Raw genomic sequence first — 13,380 nt, 5'->3', positions numbered from 1 at the left:
ATGTTTTTCGGAGATCTGTAAGACTTGTGCTTGAAGACAGTTATGTTGCCAACTTTCCAAATTTGGGAGCTAATATTAAAGTGTCAAATGAAATAAATTTTATTAGCATTTAGGAGCACTCTTAGCCCTCAGCAACACGCGCTGAGGGCTCTTGTATTAGGCTCAGCAAGAGTAAGGCTGGCAAGACGAGGCACAAACCCCAAAACTCAGGACAGCCCAGTGGCAAATCTTCTTTTGTTTTTGTTGTTTGGGATGAGTTAGAGGTTGTTCTTTCTTTTCTGCTTCTCCTTTTGTCTTGTGCCGGCACATTTTTGTCTCCTGCATATAAGTAAAAGCTGGGGAAAGCTTAGGAAAAACCCTCGAACTTGGAAGCTGAGTAACAGATACATGCTTGCTGGTATAGATAAATGGATGACTGAAAACTGAATGTCCTCATTCTGAGTGGATAAAGAAAATGCAGTACCTATACACCATGGAATTACTACTTGGCCATGAAAAGGAAAGAAATAATGTCTTTGCAGCAATTTGGATGGACCTGGAGGCCATTATTCTAAGTGAAGTAACACAGGAGTAGAAAACCAAAATCCACACGGTCTCACTTGTAAGTAGGAGCTAAGCTATAAGCACATAAAGGCATACAAAGTGATATAATGGACTTCAGAGAGTCAGAAGAGGAAGGGTGGGGGGAGTCTAGGGATAAAAAAACTACACATTAGGTACAATGTATACTACTCAGATGATGCGTGCACTAAAATCTCAGAATTCACCACTATATAATTCATCCATGTAACCCAAAACCACTTATACCCCCAAAGCTATTGAAATAAATAAAAAATAAAATAAAATAAAGAAAAAAAAAGGAAGACCTCATTCTGAGGAAGGCTTTTAAAGAGAAGCATCATTATTTGTCAACTGTGCCTCAACAAAGCTGGAGGGGGGAAAAAAAAAAAAAAGAGCAGCATCGGACGCTTCTGTTGAGTGAATCTGCCCCAAGGAAATCACGTGGAAAGCCACGAGGGCCTTCAACACCCTAGCAGCATCACCCAGCATGTTGTAGAAAGGGCACATGGAGCCTTACATGGGACACTGAGGTTACACGCAGAACATCTTTGCATTATTATGCAGAGTAAGTAAGTGCTTGGTCACATAAAACAGAAACCAAGAAAACATTTTCTACACAAAATAGCTAGTTGCAATGATGAATGGCTTTATTTTCCTTTCTTTTCATCCCCCACCAACTTCCCCACTCCAACCACATACACAAAGAAAAAAAAGAAATCAATAAGCCAGAAATGTGATGCCTTTTCTCAGGTCATCAAAATAAAAATGCGGGGAGGCGGAAGGCTCTGGCATCTCTCCGGCTGTCCACCACTTCCTGCTTGCATTTCTCACGGGGAAAGCATTTTACAGCCCCAACTACAGCAGAGATCGTGGCAGCGTAAGTCCCTCAATTAGAATCCCAAATTAAACAGTGCTACTTTTAAAGTGACTAATGAAAAATTAACTAATTGGAAGCACAAGAGCAAATACTGTCCCCCTGACCACCTAAAAGTGGAACATTCTAGAGCAGTGTCCTCACTGTGTGGAAGAGCCTGTGGCTTTGCAGTGGCCTTTGTTCTAGCCTAGCATGTTATTTAGAAAAATGATACTTATAAAATGAGGGCTTTGTGCTATCCATTACAACCCAGGGAGAGGAGTCAGTGTACTCTGTCCCTGGTGACATGGTTCAGTGCACCACAGTGGCCAAAACAGACTCCAGAGTGCTGGCTGGGAGTAACACAGAAGACCTGCTCCTACTGCAGCATGGAAGTATGTGCTGTGCCTGCATCTTTGGGGACCCCAGCCTCAGCAGACACAGCAGAATACCTGAAATTATTTTGGAGAAGGAGGGGATCCATTGGGTCACCTGAAAACACAGTTCTATTATTTATAGACTCATGAGGCGTAAGGAAGCGGGCTAGAATCGCTGTCTTCATTAGGGAGAAGAGAAAAAGAGGTGAGGTGCCTCTCCTCTGTAGAGCAGAATCAAGATCATGACCTTTTCCCACACTTGTCAGCATGGGTGCCAAGGTACAAAAGGTAAGAAAGAAGATAAGCTAGAACGCTGAAAATTCTCACAGTCAAATCACAGCAAAGTGTTAGGCTGTGAGGCTGTAACCCCATTTGAGCATGACCTGAACTTTGACCTGAAGGGACTCTGCTTGGGCTAAGCTCTCTCTGCCTCCAGCCTCACCAACCACACACACACACACACACACACACACACACAGAGAATATGCTAAGACACCTATGAATATTCCAACATCAAAAGGTAGCGGTACCCAAAGGCACATAGCATTGCCTGGGGAGCAGTTACCTTGGGAAAGAAGAGAAGGGAATGGGATTCTTTGAAAGCAGGACTTTCTGTGGGCTTACACCATATTTCTTAAAATGTAAAAGAAATAAGAAAATATGGCAAAACATTAACTTCAGCATGTGCATGCATATGTTTGTTTTCTTTTCCTCTGTACTTTTCTGCATGTTTGAAATAATTCCTAATTAGAATTCTTATACAAGTTATTGTTTATACTTAGAAATGGCTAAGACAGTAAACTTTAGATTATCTGTATTTTACCACAAGTAAAAATTCTTTTAGCAATTTGTAAGAGGCTTTCATTTGCCAGACCTAAGATAGTGGGTCTGGGCTTGGCGTAAGGAATAGCCATCTGACAATTAGAGTCTTTTCCCAATGGAACCCTATATGAAGGCTGGCATTTTCCCACGCTTCGAGGGAGGCTGGACGGGTCTGACTTCCAAGTAGTGCTGGAAATGTACTTTTTGCTCTCAGTTATGGCTAAGCTAGAAACCTTTCAAGATCCCTACATATCTTCAAAGATCTCAATAGACCTCTGCATCTCCCTAGTGTATGGAAATCTGGTTTGACAGAAACCTATCATGTTTCCCTAAGTTATCAGTTAGAGGCACTACTTCTTAGCCACGATGACTTTAACTGTGTTGGATGTAAAAATCCTATAATGCTAGGAAAAGTCTGGACCCTGACTCTTGGCACTAATGGGTACCTCTGGGACCTTGAAGCCTTTGTTTTAGAACCAATAAAAAGAAGTACAACTTTATCTATCAGGGACGTTCTAAACAGCAGAGCAGAATAGATCCACAATGGAATGTCTGAAGAGGCAAAGAGGTCTTCTTCACCTTCCAGGTTAGCAACCTGATGGATAGCGATACCCTCCTACAAAATGCTCCTTGGTACAAAAATCTCAGGATGTGATCCCAGGAGGAATGATGGGTCTCAGCCAATGTGGCATGGAACAGTCTAAGCACAGATTCCTGCCTTACACTCAGGAGTTAGCTTTTCTCCTCCAAAGCTGTGGATGATAAAGGAAATGTAATGGAGAGTATACATAAACCAGCTGTTGGTTGGATGCAGTGGCTCACACCTGTAATCCCAGCACTTTGGGAGGCCGACGTGGGCGGATCACCTGAGGTCAGGAGTTTGAGGCCAGCTTGGCCATCATGGTGAAACCCCGTCTCTACTAAAAATACACAAATTAGCCATGCGTAGTGGTGCATGCCTGTAATCCCAGCTACTCGGGAGGCTGAGGCAGGAGAATTGCTTGAACCCGGGAGGCGGAGGTTGCGGTGTACCAAGATCGCACCACTGCACTCCAGCTTGGGCAACGAGAGTGAAATTCTGTCTCAAAAACAAAACAAAATAAAACAAAACAAAACAGAAAAAAAACCCCAGCTGTTCTTGGTGACTGAGGAAGAGCAAGTGAGCTGTTTCTGGGCAGATGTGGTTCAGGACAATAGATGCTTTAATACTGATTCATACTAATTGAGCTGGTAGGCTACACCAGTTACTGTGCAGGCTCTTTACACGCAACCTGGCCACAGACCCCAACGTGTCTCTTGGGCAATCAAATACTTACTTAAAAGACCTCGTTATAAAGTGATATTAACTATGAATCACAATTGCCTCCAAATCTATCCCTAAAGGCAGCCTGTTTATCTTAGGCTCAGACATCTATCTGATGGTGTGTGTTTCTCTAGCTTACCAGTTCATTTAGAGGGACTGCCTATTTAGCAGAAGGGAATTTCAACTAATGACACTTCCTTCCATGTTTCTCAGGCCTGATACATTTCAGTAATGTATAATTCTTTTTTCCACCATTAACCATGGTTTTGGTGTGTCCTTTAGCAACAGAAATGCTATTAGCTACTGATATCCCTGAAGCAGAGTCCTTGAAGGAAAACGTGTTTGAATTCAGTAACTGGAAAGGATACTCCTTTAAGATGAATGATTTCAGGAATATTTCTGATGGCAGATTGAAGAATACAGAGCAAGATAAGACTGAGTTAATGGAGCAAAGAGTATGGTGTATTCAAATAGACTTCATAAAAGCTGTGAGCTCACTGATGATTCTGCTCACAGGCTGTAAAAATAAGCTGTCATTTAGGTTGGGAATTTGCAAGCCAATCGATACGGAATTCTCTGCTCTACATATTCACTGCGGAGAGACGTCTCCTCCTTTAACGAAAGCTGATGAATTTCATTTATTCACTAACCAGTCTATTCAATAAGAACACAACTCCTCGTGTGCTCTGAGAAGTAATCAAGCCTTAGCTGAGCGAAAGCCTCCCAGCTGGTCAGTCACTTTTGTGCTCAGCTGTCCCAGTGGCCTGCTGGAGGCTGCACCTCTCAAAAGTACTGAAAGTGGAGCCTACCCATTTTTTTGGGAAAACTGTAATTCCATTCTTGCAGACACTTGGTGCAGAATCCTCTTCAACTATCACCTAGAAACATGCCCGGAAAGGTGGCGGCGGCACATGAGGTTTTCTTTTGTTCCCGTGTCTGCACTGGGAATTTATGATTTTGTGCTGTTTGACTTTGGCGTGGGAAAGAACAGGACAGAATAAGTGACTCCAGGGACCTAAGCACATACTGGCAGCGTACGTGGGGCCTGCTGTGGCAGACCTCACAGGGAACACCTCTGTGCGTACAGGGACTTACTGTCATACTCTTGTAACAGCTCCACTGCTGTCAAGAGAACAGCTCTGTGTTCCGGGTCCCTGATATTTAACTCATCCAAGTCTTCCTCCTCCAGCAGCTTAAAGGTGTCCAAATCTTCATATCCATTGAACAGGAAAGTGGGCATGTGCTCCTGTGAGAGGGAGAAGGAAGACAGAAGGGAGTCAGCCAGCCCAGACACATGATAACACCGCCAACAACTAGCCTGCAACCCACACACTGTTCCCATAGTCACTTTCAGGCTAATCAAAAGATTAGTAAGTATCATTTGCAATGGATCCTGTACATCCCAGTCCTCTGGCTTAGTAGGCAAGCAGGGTGTTTTATTAATCATGGGTTAGGAAGATGTACATTGCAGGCTGTGATGGATTCCGCTGGCTTGCACTGTAATTGTACTCTTGATAAGAGCTAATTCCTTTACCTCCACAGAGCCCACAACAGAAGAGACTCCTCCTCCATTTACAGAGCTATTAAAATCCAGCTTTTAAGTCCTCAGGATCAAGAGTTTTGCAAGAGGAAACATAATCTCTCATTGCAGACTCATGCTAGTAGATGCTTGGAGTGATGGTGGGAGAGAGGTGGGTGCAGAGTTTCCTTGTGGCCCCTGTGGAGCTAGCTGCGATCAAGGTGCCAGGAGTTTCTGCCTACAGCTCTTCCAGCAGCAAGGTTTGACCCCGGGGCTTACGCTATCACCCATAGCTGAGGTCAAGGGCAGTGTTGGAAAACTGGTAACTAACTCTTTCTGTAGAATAATGAATGCTCATCATAGTAACGAGCTGCCCTTATTGGACCACACAGATCAGCCCCAACCCTACCCTGAAAATGCCCTCACTTGCTTAGTGTAGGAGAGAAAAAGGCAGTGAGGGAGTAGCGTGTGACAAGAATCAGAAGCGACTGACTTTTAGGTTAATCCGATCCAGGAGATCCTCCACAGACTTGGGCTGGGGTGGTCGTCCTTTCCGCCGCCTCCTGGTGGGGCGTTTGGGTTTCTCCTCGTCTTCACTGAGCACGTCCACGTAGATGAACTTGAACGTGCCGACTTTGTTGTTCAGCAGGCCCATCCAGGTCCCCATGGGTGGCTTGCTGATTATATCGATGATATCTCCTTTCTGTGGCCCAGGGAGCAAAGATCTTTCCATTAGGTACATTCCACGAACGTACAAATCAAGAATCTGTCAGATACACAGGTCATGCAGAAGTGAAGATGCCACAAAGGCCAGAATCGGGGTCCCACAAGTCACCCCTCTGAGTGACCTGCATAGGATGTGACTGTGAGCTCCGCAGAGGCCAGACAGGTGTCTCTGACTGTACGGAATTCCACGCAGGCCCCCGGTCACAGCCCCTCCACCCTCCTGCCCTGCAGAACCAGGGGTGCCTGGGGTACCCCTGGTGCCGTCAGCCAGGCTGCCCGCCCGGCACTCTGAACGCCTTCCCTCCTCAGAGGGCTCCCACTTCTTAGAGAAGGCACTTCCCACCTGTCCTAACCAGTGGCAATCCCGGCCCTGTCATGGCTGCACACACTTTGTGGAACCCCATCTGTCCCATAAAGGTACCTCTGAGCACACAGAAGGCAGAAATCTTTCTTCAGATGGAGAAAACACAGAAACCAGGTGTGTGGAGCAGGAGCCAGGTGGGGAGAGGGAGGGTGTGCAATAGGAATTCTAGAGGGAAGCTGAGGTCAGAGGGGTGAAGTGATGCTAACCCAGGGATTAACACGAGACCCTCCCTCTGCCTCGAGGGCTGGCTGGTTCTTGTTCTGTTTTTCACTACAGAGGAGACCAGTGATTGAGGTAGCCAAGATACTGTCCAGTCTGTACCATAGTAGCCCAGCATTCAACAGTAAGGAGGAAAGAAAGCCTCCTAGAGAAATGGAAGAGCCCAGTTAGCTGCTCTGAGGCCAGGGAGAGAGAGATACCTTGAGCTTGAGTGAGTCTGTGTCATAGGGACTGGGGGTGAAGTCGGTGTGCACCCTGGCACGCCCGCAGAACGGGCCTCGGTAAGGCGGCTCTTCATCATCCCCATCTTCTGACTTGACGCTTTCCCGGTTGCTGGTTGAGGAATCAGTGGTGCTCACTGTTTGACCACCTGTACAGGAAACATAGGAAGAACACGGGTAGATCCAGATTTCCCACCCAGCAAAGCAGAAAGGTATTGAAGGTATGGCAGATGAGGAAATGAAGGCCCAGAGAAAGGAAGCCTTGAGCCACAACCCTCTGTCAGGACCAGGGCAGGGCCCAGTTATGAATTCTCCGAGTGTTATCCCTCAGCTCCTCAGTGGACAGGGGACTCACTCACAGCAAGTTGCCCTCATGACCTGGGAATCCATGTGGCATGGAGGATCCCGCGTGGAGGACACTGCAGGACCAGGCACTAGACTCTGCTCTTAACATTCGTGACCTCTCAGTGGTAATGCACACTCTCTCTAACCATTTTACAGATGAGGAAACAAATTCAGAGCAGTCATGTCATTTGCCCAAAAGGGTAAGAAAGAGCTTAAAGTGGTAGGTTTAAACTTGATCTCGGGGCACAGTGGCTCACGCCTATAATTCCAGCACTTTAGGAGGCCGAGGTGGGCAGATTGCTTGAGTCCAGGAGTTCCATCAGCCTGGGCTACATGGCAAAACCCCGTCTCTACAACAAAATTAGCCGGGTGTGGTGGCATGACCCTGTAGTACAGCTACGCGGAAGGCTGAGGCAGGAGGATCCCTTGAGCCAGGGAGGTGAAGGTTGCAGTGAGCTGAGATCACAACACTGCACTCCAGCCTGGGAGACAGTGAGACTCCATCATCTCAAAAATAAAAATAAAAATAAAATAAAAAGTTGATCTTTTCCTTCATACCATTCAGCCAACTGCAACTACCATTGGCCTGAATTTATCAGTCACATATAAAATTCCCCTCCCTTCCCCACTCCCTTTATTTTGCTGGTCATCTTCATGTGCTTGTCTCCCTGGCTTATTCCCCCTGCTCTCTAGATCCTTCCTCTGAGATGATGCTTTCCCTATTGTCTCCGATCAAAATTCATCACCTCCTCTTTTGGGCTGCTGCTGCTGCATGTCTACTAATAAACAAACACGACTCTGAGTCCAGAGAGTTTGCTGGTCTGATTCTCTAATAGCACCTGAAGGGCAGGACTTGGTCTTATTCACCTTGAAATTGCCTGAACCTAGTGCTCAGTATATGTCAGATATTAACTCCAAAGAAAATAATCTACAATGACAAACTCGACTTACTCATGGAGCTCTGCCCACTGAGAGAACTGCGAAGACTTTCTACAGAACCCCCGGCCTTGAGCTTGGGCTTGTCCAAGTGTTCGGGGTCGGGCTGTGAAGGCGGAGGGGAGCCAGGCATTCCATCAAGGCCCGAGTCCTGCCATGGGTTTCAACAAAATGAAGAAGTTCATCAGAGTGGACAGGTGTTGTTTTGTAATTCTCAGCGACTTTTGGCCTTCAACGAAATCAATCAAATCAATCTATATCCATATTTGATTCTATAACCAATATTCTCCTCCTTTTAAACTTACATCCTCGCTTACTTGTAAAGTCGTGGCCAATGTCACTATTTATTAAGCACTCAAATATTATTTCTCATTCTCGAATAGATATTCTTGGAATCTCCAAGAAAAAAAAATCTGTCTACCACACAGACAAAATACTTAAAGGTTTAGAGACTCAGCATACGCAAAAGCCCAGTAGCAAGGCTGGACTTCAAATGTAGATCAAGTACAATCCATGATTAATGGAATACCTGGAAGTGTAGTCAGAGGATATTTAATCTACTTGGATAGGAAACGTGCACTTTTAAAAAAGTGTATTCCTGGAAAAAAAAAATTGGCTAGATTCTTATATTTCTATTTGTACAAATTATTGGCATTGGCTAAGGAAACATGAATTTAAAACCCACATATACAGCAAACATACTATTTTCCAGTCTACAATAAAATTTCCATATGTTACTCTAAAGTTTTAGCTTCTTTCACTTTTCTAAAGTGTTGTCAGTAAAAAGCTGGGAAATCTCTTTCCCACCAGAATCCTGATGGGAGTGACTCAGCAGTACTTCCTGCATTTTGAGTAGCTAAGTATTATCCTCTCAGCGGCTCCTCATTTGCACATTTGAGTACAGCATGCTTATTTGATTCGTGGTGCTATATCAATAGACGATATCACACTTCACAAAGTTTGCAGTGAGAATTGTTTACTTGCCAAAATAGAAAAGTCTCTGGCATATTACATATGGCCACAGCCACATGAGCACAAAACCAGCTAAAATGAAACCTGCTATTTGCATGCTGCCGAGTCATCAGAAGGGCCTTAACACAGCTCCGCAGGTCCTGCAAACATCTGAGGACATCAGCAACAGCAGCTTCTGATCCAACACACATTAGTGCTTTCAATGTGAGGAAAGTGAGCAAGCGACCTCAAAAACAACAAAGAAAACTAAGCTGACATTATTAGGAAGTTACTGAAGCTCCAAAGTATGAATTCCTTAAAAAAAAAAAAAAAATTCATTCCTCCTTTCTGCGTCATAAAATAAGTAATTTTTTTCCCATTAAAATCTTCTGCAATGCTTCTGAAAAAAGCACGCAGTTTGAAAAACAGCAATAGTAAATGTGGGTCTCTGATATATTTTCAAATGCTTTAAAAAAATTATTAATTTATTCATCACATGTTTATTAATTACCTACAATAACAGGCACTAATCCAGGTATTGGGCATATAGCAGTAACAGAGAAAACAAATATCCCTACCATAATGGTTGGTATATTTACTAAAAAGTTTTTTTAAAAAAACACACAAGGTGGGCGCAGTGGCTCATGCCTGTAATCCCAGCACTCTGGGAGGCTGAGGTGGGTGGCTCACGAGGTCAGGAGTTCGAGACCAGCCTGGCCAACGTAGTGAAACCCCATCTCTACTAAAAATACAATAATTAGCCGGGTATGGTGGCACGTGCCTGTAGTCCCAGCTACTCAAGAGGCTGAGGTGGGAGAATCGCTTGAACCCAGGAGGCAGAGGTTGCAGTAAGCCGAGGCCACACCATTGCACTCCAGCCTGGGTGACAGAGTGACACTCCATCTCAAAACAAAAACAAAAACAAAAAAACCAACCACACAAAACCTTCCATTATTTTTGCTTTACAGAAAATTTATAATGATCAGTTATTTCTTTTATTCCTTAACTTATGTGAAATGGCTGCTTTAAAAAAGTAGAACTAAGCACGTAAGATTGCTATATGGTAGTAAAATTATTGAAAAATGCCAAAATGACATTAAAATTCTATGCTTATGATTCATAAAGCAGAAAACCTCTTTGAACATAAGCTTAAGAGTTTTAGTGGCTGTTTCAATCTTGGGGAAAAGCAAACTTAATAAAATGCTTTAAATTAGTAGCATGCTCTCACTAGCATGCTGACTGCTTCATTGCTGGGAAGAAATATAGAATCACTATCACTCCGTCACCCACAGGGACAAGAGAATGAAAAGAATAAAGAAAAAAAATCATGGATAAGACATACTGAAGGCAGTCCAGACATCTCCTGCAGGTCTAACAAGCCACGGTTTCTCAGCCTGAGCACTGATCATTTTGATGGACAGCTCTTTGCTGTGCAGACCGTCCTGTGCATGCTAAGATGTTTGGCAGCGTCCCTGGCCTCTATCCTCTAGATCAGCATTCTCCAACTCCCGGGCCACGGACCAGAACCCGTCTGTGGCCTGTTAAGAAGTGGGCCGTACAGCAGGAGGTGAGTGGCGGGTGAGCAGGCCAAGCTTCATCTGTTTTTACAGCCACTCTCCATTACCCGCATTACTGTCTGAGCTCCACCTCCTGTCAGATCAGCAGTGGTATTAGATTCTCGTAGGAGCACAAATCCTATTGTGAATTGTGCACACGAGGCATCTAGGTTGCACGCTGTTTATGAGAATCTAATGCCCGATGATCTGTCACTGTCTCCCATCATCCCCAAATGGGATCATCTAGTTGCAGGAAAACAAGCTCAGGGCTCCCACTGATTCTACATTATGGTGAGTTGTATAATTATTTCATTATATATTACAATGTAATAACAATAGAAATGAAGTGAACAATAAATGTAATGCATGTGAATCATCCTGAAACCACCACCTACACCAGCTCCGTGGAAAAATTGCCTTCCACGAAACCAGTCCCTGGTGCAAAAAGATCGGGCACTGCTGCCCTAGATGCCAGCAATATCCACTCCACTTCACCTCAACCCAGTCTGACCATTGAAAGACATTGCCCTGGAGTCCATGGGGGAGCAAAACGATAGCCTCTCACCCCTTCCCCATGAGAACCACTGTAATCAACTGAAGCTGCTGTGCAGGCTTTGTTTGAATCAAGTGAGGTGGGTGGCAGGCTGGTGATGTTCAGTCATTCGCATAGGGGCGATGCTTGGTTTTAGCTCACTGTGCCCCCCAGAGAGCAGCAGCTGAGCAAAAATGTCTGCTTTCCCTGCTGTTTTTATTTGGTAGATAAAGTGCATTACCTACATATTTCAGGCAGACAACCAGCTCATACACAGGAACTTCAACAGGCTACAAAATGAGTGCTATACAGGTGTTGGAGGAGAGTGTCTTGAAAATTGAATGGTCATAATTACCTTGAGGCCCAGCTCTCCAACTATCTTTACTCCCTCCACCCATGCAATTAAGACAGAAACAGTCATTTCTCTAGCAATGAAATTATAGATCCAGGGGGGAAAAATCAATTCTATGATACCTTCCTTCATGGCTACAGATAGGGCAAATGAGGGAAAACACCCCTCTCTGAAACATTATTACCAAAGCCTGGTACCCAGCAAGAACTTTGAGTTTATTTCCTAGACTGGCTATGTGCTTCTAGAACAACTTATGCTATGATCGACAAGTCTACTGCCCCCCCCCAAAAAAAAAAAGGTTTAGGTTTGATTCAGGTAACATCCATTTTGTAGCAAGGCATAGTTTAGAAAATAAAATCCTTCCTTTGTATTCAAATTTACAACGCTTAGTGCACTGAAGAATAACCATTTCTTTACATGTCTGTCTCTCTTGTCTGTACGCAGAAGGCAAGTTCTGTATTTTGTATTCCCAGCACCAAGCACGGTGCTGAACAGCCCAAACTGCTTATTAATAAACGTGTGTTGAATTCAGTGTTTCTCTACATAAATAAAGCACGGACTTGGAGCAGGTTAATGCCAAGGAGTATGTGTATTTAGCACCATTTAAAATCTCAGAAGGGCCATTCTCAGCTTTTCTTGTCAGGAAGAACCAAGGGAACATTCTACCAGGTAGCTGCATACCTGCTCAGAGACAGAGCTGCTGTATTTTTTAGACATTCTCTTTCTCATCGTCTCTTTCACTGATTTCACCTTTTTCCCAAGAGAGATGCGAGAGGCAGTAGGTGATTTGATGACTTCTTTGTACACGAAGTCTCCTTCTTTACCCTGTAAAACAAAATGTTGCAAGTATTGTTGGTCGCAGAAAATGAAGAACAGGTTTTATTATTTAAACCATTAACATCCCAGCTCTCAGAAATATTGGCATTCCTCAGGATCTTGACGTTTTTCTTGTGTTAACTCAGTGCTATTATTTATCTCTTTGATTAAAAACTAAAGCTTATTGACTATAGGGCTTTTTGTTTGCTTAAAGTGGGATGTGAGTCACTTTTTATTTTACTTACTTTTAGTACATTCTTATCAGGTTACATTTTTTCCACTATTTTTAACACCCAAGGGGACTGCATTTCATCAGTAAAGGGTGATTTACCTTTGGGAGGCTGAGGCAGGTGGATCACGAGGTCAGGAGATCGAGACCATCCTGACTAACACGGTGAAACCCCGTCTCTACTAAAAATACAAAAAATTAGCCGGGCGTGGTGGTGGGCGTCTGTAGTCCCAGCTACTCAGGAAGCTGAGGCAGGAGAATGGTGTGAACCCGGGAGGTGGAGCTTGCAGTGAGCTGAGATCGCGTCACTGCACTCCAGCCTGGGCGACAGAGTGAGACTCCCTCTCAGAGAAAAAAAAAAAAAAAAAAAGTGATTTACATGAACCAACGTTCATGTAATCCCAGCAATGGGGGAGAATAGAGGGATAATACTACAGAATTGCCTGGAGAAAGAGGTTAGAACAAATGGTGAAAGCTCAGTCGTTAGAAGAGCAACATCTGATTGGATTCCCATCACTATAGCACTCAGTGTGTAAATTTCTCTCTCTTAAAGAGCTAGATTGTGGTCATCTCTCATTCTAGTTTGCATTTTTTTAAAAAACAAACTTCTCCCTGAGAAAGAAAAAAAATCATATTTTCTCTCATTTCTAAAAAAGATTGACAGCAGAAAACTATTGGCTTAAGAATCAATATAATTT

General features: G+C 44.0%; 1 protein-coding gene across 8 annotated transcripts in view; it reads right to left on the bottom strand.

Moving 5' to 3' along the window:
• Positions 1 to 13,380, bottom strand: part of SASH1 (SAM and SH3 domain containing 1) — a 284,343-nt gene that overhangs the window by 12,053 nt on the left and 258,910 nt on the right. For all 8 annotated transcript variants that reach the window (XM_055391928.2, XM_063707936.1, XM_063707938.1 and 5 more), the window contains 5 exons: positions 12,319 to 12,462; positions 8,262 to 8,397; positions 6,945 to 7,114; positions 5,929 to 6,138; positions 5,012 to 5,162 (listed from right to left, as the gene is read on the bottom strand). In XM_055391928.2, coding sequence (XP_055247903.1) covers positions 5,012 to 5,162; positions 5,929 to 6,138; positions 6,945 to 7,114; positions 8,262 to 8,397; positions 12,319 to 12,462 — 811 coding nt within the window. The remainder of the gene's footprint in view (positions 1 to 5,011; positions 5,163 to 5,928; positions 6,139 to 6,944; positions 7,115 to 8,261; positions 8,398 to 12,318; positions 12,463 to 13,380) is intronic.

The sequence above is a fragment of the Gorilla gorilla genome, chromosome 5 (assembly GCF_029281585.2).
Source record: "Gorilla gorilla gorilla isolate KB3781 chromosome 5, NHGRI_mGorGor1-v2.1_pri, whole genome shotgun sequence".
In the NCBI taxonomy this organism is placed as follows: domain Eukaryota; kingdom Metazoa; phylum Chordata; class Mammalia; order Primates; family Hominidae; genus Gorilla; species Gorilla gorilla.
The sequence above is the reverse complement of the archived record's forward strand: the minus strand, read 5'-3'. Positions and strand labels throughout refer to the sequence as shown.